General features: G+C 40.4%; 1 protein-coding gene across 1 annotated transcript in view; it reads left to right on the plus strand.

Annotated features, from left to right (window-relative positions):
• Window positions 1-5,443: 5,443 nt before the first annotated feature.
• Window positions 5,444-8,470, plus strand: part of TMEM139 (transmembrane protein 139) — a 3,973-nt gene continuing 946 nt past the window's right edge. Inside the window, exons 1-2 of the mRNA XM_027899754.1 lie at window positions 5,444-5,881; window positions 6,890-7,198. Coding sequence (XP_027755555.1) covers window positions 6,951-7,198 — 248 coding nt within the window. The 5' untranslated portion in view covers window positions 5,444-5,881; window positions 6,890-6,950. The remainder of the gene's footprint in view (window positions 5,882-6,889; window positions 7,199-8,470) is intronic.

The following is an 8,470-nucleotide window of genomic DNA, read 5'->3' on the forward strand; positions in this document are numbered from 1 at the left end:
CTAAGACATTATACTGACCAGAAGCCTATCAACCAGAGGCCATGGTTGCCCTGTGGTCTCTGTAGATGCAATGCAATGATGCATTTTGCTTAGTCACAAGGGTGACTAAGCAAAACCTGGAAGACAAAGGAGAGGTAGACAAGACGGGAAAAGTGGTTCAGTAGCACTTTGTCCCTAGTATTTGCTGAGGTTCTCAGAAATTGCTTCAGGACAAGGTTATGGGGAAGAATAGACTTAGCGATTACCATGAGATTAATCGCACAGTGGTATGTACGTCACAGGCCCTTGGGAATAATGCAAGCTTCTCTGCATACCAAGCTGATAAGTGAGCTTACTGTAGGTACTAAGTTAATTAGTAGCAGTCAGGGCAGGAGGTTGAGTAGATAGTGAGATGAAACAGGGGAAAGGTGAAATGCTTCCTAGAGGGGGACAAGAAGATACTGGAAGAAACCAAGAAAGAATTCAAAAAAAAAAAAAAAAAAAAAAAAAAAAAAAAAAAAAAAAAAAAAAAAAAAAAAAAAAAAAAAAAAAAAAAAAAGGAAATCTATGGTCTTAACTAAAGAGATCTACTGTTAAATGAAGGTCCCCACAGCATGATTGAACAACAGAACAAAAAGTTTTCCATTAAAAAAAAAAAAAATCTCTACTGCACATGAAAGGGAGACAGTTTGGGATGGCAGTATAAATGTCCTTGTTTACTCTCCCTGACTTCAACACCTTGTTTAACAAACCCTGCATAGCGATGTCTCGGACCTTTCCAGAGCCCCTCTGCATTTTCTGAATCTTTTCATCACCAAAGTCTTCTTGACGCATCTGTGTGATCATTTTTTCTTTGTTACGGATCCCCACACACTGTAACCAATGACAGTCTGAACCAGACCATGGAGAGAATCGAAACAACAGACAGATTAAAATTTCAGAAGTCTTTCAGAAATGCCAAAAGGCCTCATGTAGAACTGTGTTGCTAGAAAACATATTGGAAAGATTAGTTCATAGTAATTTATCCTCCTCTTTATCCTTAGACCCACAAAGCAATCTGTATAAAATCCATAAACATATTCAACTAATGCATTCACAGCTACATTGTAAAGTATCATTGCTTTATGCATTCAGGTAAATGAATAAAAATAATTCCTAAAGATTCAGCACAGTCATTCATGAGCTCCATGGGTAAAATCTACAGGAGTGACTGAACTCTGGACCTCTACAGAAATAAACTGAAATAATACAAGCAACAATTAATGCAGCAGAGATACTATAATTTCTAGCCTTTCTCATCCTGATATTTTATGCCTATGTCTACTAACATTTTTAAAAATGGTGCACCAGTCAAAACTACTATAAAGATTTTCAGCAAACCCATCTTTCTATCTATCCACAGATCAAATACAGCCTTTCCAATCACCGAGGTAGTTTTCCACCAAAAAATGAAAAATGTTTTCACCTTTCTGACTTTCTTCTAACTTAGAAAAAATATCTAGACCCAAAGCAGTGCCTACTATCCACAGGAAAATGTGCAGACAAGTGCCTCAGCTCCCTCCACACAGCATAAAAAAGCATAAATACCTTCTGTAGGTACTTACAAGGAGGATTCAACAATGGTCAGATTGTTGGGGGGATTCAGCGGTAGTCAGTGAATGTACCAGAGCTGGGAGTTTCCTAAAGTCATCAGGCTGAGCTGGAAATCCCTGATTTAACTAACAGGATTTGCTGAGTACAAGATGGGTCTTAGATTCTACACCTTTCTGTGGGACTTAATCCACCAAAGAAGGAAGAATTTTTTTCTGCTCAAATGGTTTGGGCTGACCTGGTCAAATGACAGCCAGAAATTATCCACTCTTCCTCCCTTTCCCTCTATCACTCTAGCTACACATTCCCATTGCTTCTCTTTAATGCAGAACGAGTGGTTGGATTATACTTTGGGTACTAGATTCAGCCCACTACATTCACTCTGGAAAAATGTAAATACTTTTCCAGTAGCTGAGATGGCTGGGCTGGCTCAGAAAGAGATCAGCTGAGCACTGAATCAAGGCAAGGACAGGAGGGCATGGAGGACAAGCAGGAAGAATAATTTTAATTGCCTCTTCAAATCAGTCGGATATAAATCTTTTATCTCTAAGGAATGGTTCTAACAACCACCAGCTACACTGGTTAGAAGGAAGTTGATGTTAGTACTGACACGTGCAGATTCCACCATGGGTCAGTCATTATTCCTGTGACAAGAGGCTGTGAAAACAGTTTTGTCAAATCTTCCTTAGCAGGAAAGATGTTCTCAACACCAGGCAACTCTGAAATGGAAATTATAGTTTCAATTTAAATGATAGTCTTGCAAAATGACATGCTACACAGCAGAATCCTGACTTCCTCCCCTTTATGTAGGTATTAAGTCTGCCATCTTCAAGGAATTCTCTTGAAAGCAAAGAATGGATAACAATCAGAACTAAAGGTCCTTTATCTGTCAGCCGGCAAAAAACGGCAATTATGAGGAGAAAATATTCAAAACATGAAAACATTGACAAGTCTAGGCTGGAAGGGCAGATGATCTGGTCCAACCTCTTATTCAAAGCTGGGCCTTAGACTCAGCTGTGTCTTGAATATTTCCAGCCAAGGGGATTTCTCCACTTCTGTGAGCAAGTAATTGCATTTTGCTGTTTTCAGGTTAAAGACTTTGTTTTCTTATATCCACAGGCACTTACCCTTTTTCCTATAGCCTCTTGTCATGTTACCATGTACCCTCATGAAGAATACCTCCTTCCTCTCTCTGACTAGGTATTACTCTGTAGTAACTACTATAACTACTTACTACTCTGTAACTACCTACTACTAAATTGGTAGACACTCACTACCTTCCCAAGCCTTCTCTCCTTTAGGCTGTACAAATCCAGACTCTTAAGTTGTCAAAAGCCTCCAACCCTCAAAGCATCTTGTTGGCAATTCACCAGACCATATCCAGTTTTTCAGACCATAACCAAACTGGGGGGACCAGAACTGTACACAATATTACAGGTGTGTCCTAACAAGTGCTGCATAGAACAATCCCACCCCTTGATCTGTTGACTACACTCTTACTGGTGCAGCCCAGGACACAGTTTGCCTTCATTTGCTTCAAGGACACACTGCTGACTCCTGTTGAGCTTCCTGTTCGTCATGTCCACCAAGGCTGTTTCAGCAGAGCTGCATCCTAGTCAATCAGACCCCAGCCTGTACTGCTGCTTAGAATTATTCCATCCTGGCATGACTTTACATTTATCTTTGATAAACCTCATGGAATTCTTGTTGGCCCAATCTCCCAAACTAAATACTATTATAAACATCTAGTAGTAGAGCATCTTCCTATTCCAGACACACATGAGCTGCAGCCAGCCCCTGGAGGTAATTCACGCTATAGTGTTTGAGAACTTCCAATGAAATAAGCACTGCTGAGTTATTCTATAGGCAGTGTGGAGGAATCTCTGGATGAGTAGCCCTTGTCTTTATGGAATATTTCAACTTCCCAGATATCAACAAACTGCTGAGATGAGAAGATCTAGGAAATTCCTGAAGTTTGTGAGAGATAACTTCTTGTCACAGATACTCAGTAAGACACCTAAGAAAGATGCCCTCCTAGACTTGCTATTTGTGAATAGAGAAAGACTTATGGGAGATGTGATGGTAGGAGGCTGTCTTGGCCACAGAGATCATGAAATGGTTGAGTTTAAAATTTTCAGTGATACTTGTTGAAGATGGTCACCTGACTAGTAGGCACAAAGAAAAAGCAGAGGCATTTAAGGTGATTTTTGCGAAGTCTTTAATAATAATGGTAGACCTTGGGCTGCCCAGTCCCCTGAGTTGGAGGACCATGAGTGTGGGAACAGTAACTTTCAATTTGTGAACACTGAAATTGTAAGGTAACAGCTGTATCAGTTGAATGTTCACAAGTCCATGGGGCCTGACTGGTTTAACCCCAGAGATATGAAGGAGCTAGGGGATATCATGTTAGAACCTCTCTTGATCATCTACCAAAGGTCTTGGGAGTCTGGGTAGGTCCCTTCTGACTGGAAGCTAGCCAGTGTTATTCCAATCCACAAGAAAAGTGTGAGGGAAGACCTGGGGAACTACAGACATGTCAGTCTAATCTCATTACCTGGAAAAATTAAGGAGCAGATCATACTAGGTACTACTGAAGGGCACTTCAAGACCAGTGCAATCATTAGTCACAGTTAAAATGGTTTCACAAAGGGAAGAAAGTCCTGTTTAATCAATTTGATATCCTTTTACTGTAACATCATCTGCCTAGTGGATGAAGGGAAGGCAGTGGATGTAGATTTTCTGAATTTTATTAAGTGTATTAATACTGTCACCCTGAGGGTGCTGGTGGGCAGCAGCTCAGTGTGAGTCAGCAGTGTGTGCCTGGGCAGCCCAGAGGGCAAACCACGTCCTGGGGAGCATCAAACACGGCATCACCAGCCAGTCAGAGGGAGGGGAACATCCCACTGTGCTCATTGTTAGTGTGGCCTCACAAGGAGTGCTGGGTGCAGTTCTGAGCCCCACCATTTCAGAAGGGTGTGAAGGTCCTTGAATGCTCCCAGAGGAGTGTAAGAAAGCTGGTGGAAGAGCTGGAAGGCACGTGTTGTGAGGAGCAGCTGAGGACTTTGGGCTTGTCTGGTTTGGAGAAAGGGAGGCTGAGGGGAAACCCCCTTGCTCTCTGTAGCTTTCCGAGGAGAGGAAGAGTAGAGGGAGGTGCTGATCTCATCTTCCTGGAATCTAGTGAATGGGCACGTGGGAATGGTTCAAAGCTGCGTCAGGGGACATTAGGAAATATTTCTTTTACCAAGAGAGTGGCCAGACTGAAACAGGCTTCCTACAGAGGGGGTCAGTGCCCCAAGCCTGTCCATGTTTAAGAGGCATTTGGACAATACCGTTAATAACTGGCTTTAACTTTGGTCAGCCCTGAAGCAGTCAGGGATCTGGGCTTGGTGATTGTTGTAGGTCCCTTTCAACTGAAATATTCTATTCTATTCTATCCTATTCTATTCTATTCTATGCTATTCTATTCTATTCTATTCTAATTTTTAGACACAGACTAAAGGTTCAGATAAGAGAAGTAATTCAGTACCTGTTCTCTTGCTTATCAGTACCCCTCATTCCCAGATACATTAGGGAGTAAAAAGATTTCTAACTCAGCCCTTTGTAAAATAATAACCCATTACCCCCTTTTTTTCCCCTTTGTTTGTAAAATCAAAGAGGGCATAAAAAAACATTTGACAAACAGCAGTTGATCAGGATAGAAGAATGTATAGTTTTACCTTTTACAGAACTCATAAATAGATTTATGTGTGGGCCATGTGATATGGGCTGGGCAAGCAGTTGTTCCTGCTTTGTGAGGCAGAGTTCAAGATTCCTTTGCTCCGCAGGAAAAAAAAAAACAAACCAAACACCAAACAGAATTTTCAGGGCAGTTTCTCTCATTAAAGTAAAGCAGACCAAACAGACTCGACACAGGTAAGCACTCCCCCACTGCTCACTCCGCCTTCTTTCCTAATGAGTTTCCTGCTTTTGTGGGACAGACCGAGAAGAGCTGCAAAAGAGTAGAAGGTGCGTGATCGTCTGGAAATTGCTTTGGATTCAGAACCTGGAAAAAGGAGATTCTACTTTCCCATGCAGAATTCTTAAAATGGGATCTTCTCATTGTTTGGTACCTTCCCATGTTCAGTAGTTTCCAACTTTTATTTTCAAAAGAAATCTTCATTGTTTTCCTACAAGAAGCTCTAAAGGAGGAAGGGAGAGTTGTAACTGGTGTCCTATTCTTGGGTCAGAACGGGAAGCAGCAGTGCACATTATCCCTTGTGATGAAGAGAGAAGTTAAACCATGACTGCTCGTACCTACCAAGACCTCTTTCTGGTAAGTATATGCTGAAAAAGAATGTGTTTCTTTTGCATGTATACATTTAACTATTTTTGCTGTAACAAGGGGACACATTTAATGTGTGGAAGTTCATAATGTAACATGGAACTATATAAAACTGTATATTTGTTTGGAGATACATATTCATAAAAAATATGCCCCTTGTGTCATGCTTTTTTCCTTCAAAGGAGTCTTCATGAAAACAGTGGGATGTATGTAGGTTAGCAGAACACATGGAAGACAACTCCTTAATTATGGTATTCTTGAATACCACAAATCCCCGGTATTCATTCCATATTGACTGTACAATAGTGAAACTGTAGTGTCTTTCACTGAGATGGGGTTTGGAATGCAGGACAGGAAGGGCTCTCATGTTTGAGAATGGTGCAAAAATAAGCACATCAACAGAAAAAGAACTGAGGATATAGGCAAATATTCAAACTGTGCCTGCACTTTACAAAAACACACATACCCTAGCTGTATCCAGAACCTAAAATAACGTTATTGCTATAATGCTACACTGAAGTTAGATGCTCAGTTTACTGGGGCTGACAGGCCCATTAAATAAGGCTGCTTTTCTTCCGGGATCTGAACGAGTATTTGAATGTTCATTATGCAATGTACAAATGTCCTAGAATTAACCCTTAAAGTTATTCTGTGTTTCACTTTCACGGTAATCTCAAATCTGCATCCCAGACTGCTCTCTTAAGCCAGATCTTTTTAGATAATGCCTGGCAATAAGTGCTTGGGGTCTATTTATGTATTTCATGTCTTCCAACTGTGTGTCCAAGCATTCCCATTATTCAATATGCATTCACACAGGAAATTCTAGTACATTTACACTGGTGTGCATTTATGCGGATTTCCCAGACTTATTATGTATGTGCATAGTTCATGTTCTCATGTCTTTTGCTGTAGTATGTATGTTCTTACTTTGGTCATGATACTTCTAATGTATTTATATTCTCATGTTTCATGTTGAAAAAAGTGTTCCATCTTCCACAGATGTCTGTCCCTTTAACTGCTCATCTGTTCTCAACTACCTGCTACCACCATCTATACTACCATGTGGTTAGAGACACGCTGGAAGAACATCCGTCAAACCTTGCTGCTTCTTTTCACTGCTGCTCTTCTCATTGGGGTCACCCTGCTGGCCATTTCATCTAACATCAACCCAGTAGGCTATTTCTTTCTAGGGGTTGGGGGAGTGTGCCTGGTCGGCTATTTGCTGAGTGTGTTTGTTGAGTGTTACCTGAGGAATCAACACCGACATGATACAAATGAAATACCTCCAAACAGTCGAAGCCAAGCAGGGTAAGCAGCAACCTGGTTATTGCTCTTTAATCCTCTCACCTCAGTCATGGACATTTTACATACTGTTTTGCTGCCCTTCCCCTGGGGCAACAAACACAGACTCCATTCCCAAAGACAAAAGTTATTTTCAGGTTGTTTTCCTTCATTCTTCAGGTGGAGGTTGCAAATATCTATGCCACGCATCTCCTGTATCTTGTACAATATGTGTTTTCTTCCCCCCGGAAACTGATTCACTAAAAATTTCCAAGGTTAAACAGATCCAGGCCCAGTTTTATTTTACTTTGAGTAATCGAGGCTTGCCAAACAATGACTCAGACAAGGAAAAGGAAAAAACACTGAAGCAATACTGAATCTTATTTGGGTTTAGTTCTATAAAACTTATCTCTAGAGCAACTGTTCCTTGGCGAACTTTTTAAAAGAAACCTATAAGTGAGTCTGTTTCCAGTCATAAAATCCCAATTTGTCACTAATAAATCCTGATTTTGAGAGGCTTCTTTTTGGCTTTGTGTACATTTGCAAGTTCTTAGTATCACCTAATTTAACCCCTGTTTGCCTCCTATAGTTGACAAGTTTGACTTTATTTTTATCTTTGCTTCCTTGTATAATCCAGGTAATCATTTTCCACGTCCATAAATGACTTAACACTCTCAAATACAGGGCCTGCAGAAGGGGAAAAAATGTTACTATGTGTGGATTTTTAGAAAGACTACATAAAAAGAAGTCTATATTGGGCTCCGCTAGCTTGGGGGCATACTAGAAGAAAATTAGTATCCTTATATTTAAAAATATGATCTGAAAAGGAAAATGTTCCTCAAGTAGCATTTTTTCTTTGCAGATAATTCTTCTCAACACAGAACAATTAGTCCTTGTTTAAATGAAATGAAAATACTAATTTTCTCCAGTTCCTAAAAAGAGATGAACATTGAGCTAATGTATTAAAAAAGCAAGGTCCTGTTTTATTCCAAGAAATAATCAGTAGTAGTTAATAATTCTTAGTAATAAATTTTAACTGGTAGGAGATTTTAACTGAGGGACATCAAGCTAAGCCTAGGACACTAAACTGAACAGTGTGGGTCACTTCACTTATTCTGGGGAGTGTGGGAAAATGGTCAGATGAGCCATTCTCTATACCAGTAAGCAAGACATTAAGTTGGCTGGACAAGTGAACTGATCTAGGGGCAGAATACCCCATACAGCAATACCATGTGAGATACCCTGTCTCAGTCCCATCTGTTTGTTGATTGTAGCATATCCTGTAGTACATAATCCGTA

This window comes from Empidonax traillii, unplaced genomic scaffold (assembly GCF_003031625.1).
Source record: "Empidonax traillii isolate 1590-97213 ecotype Southwest subspecies unplaced genomic scaffold, ASM303162v1 scaffold688:size580741, whole genome shotgun sequence".
Classification (NCBI taxonomy): domain Eukaryota; kingdom Metazoa; phylum Chordata; class Aves; order Passeriformes; family Tyrannidae; genus Empidonax; species Empidonax traillii.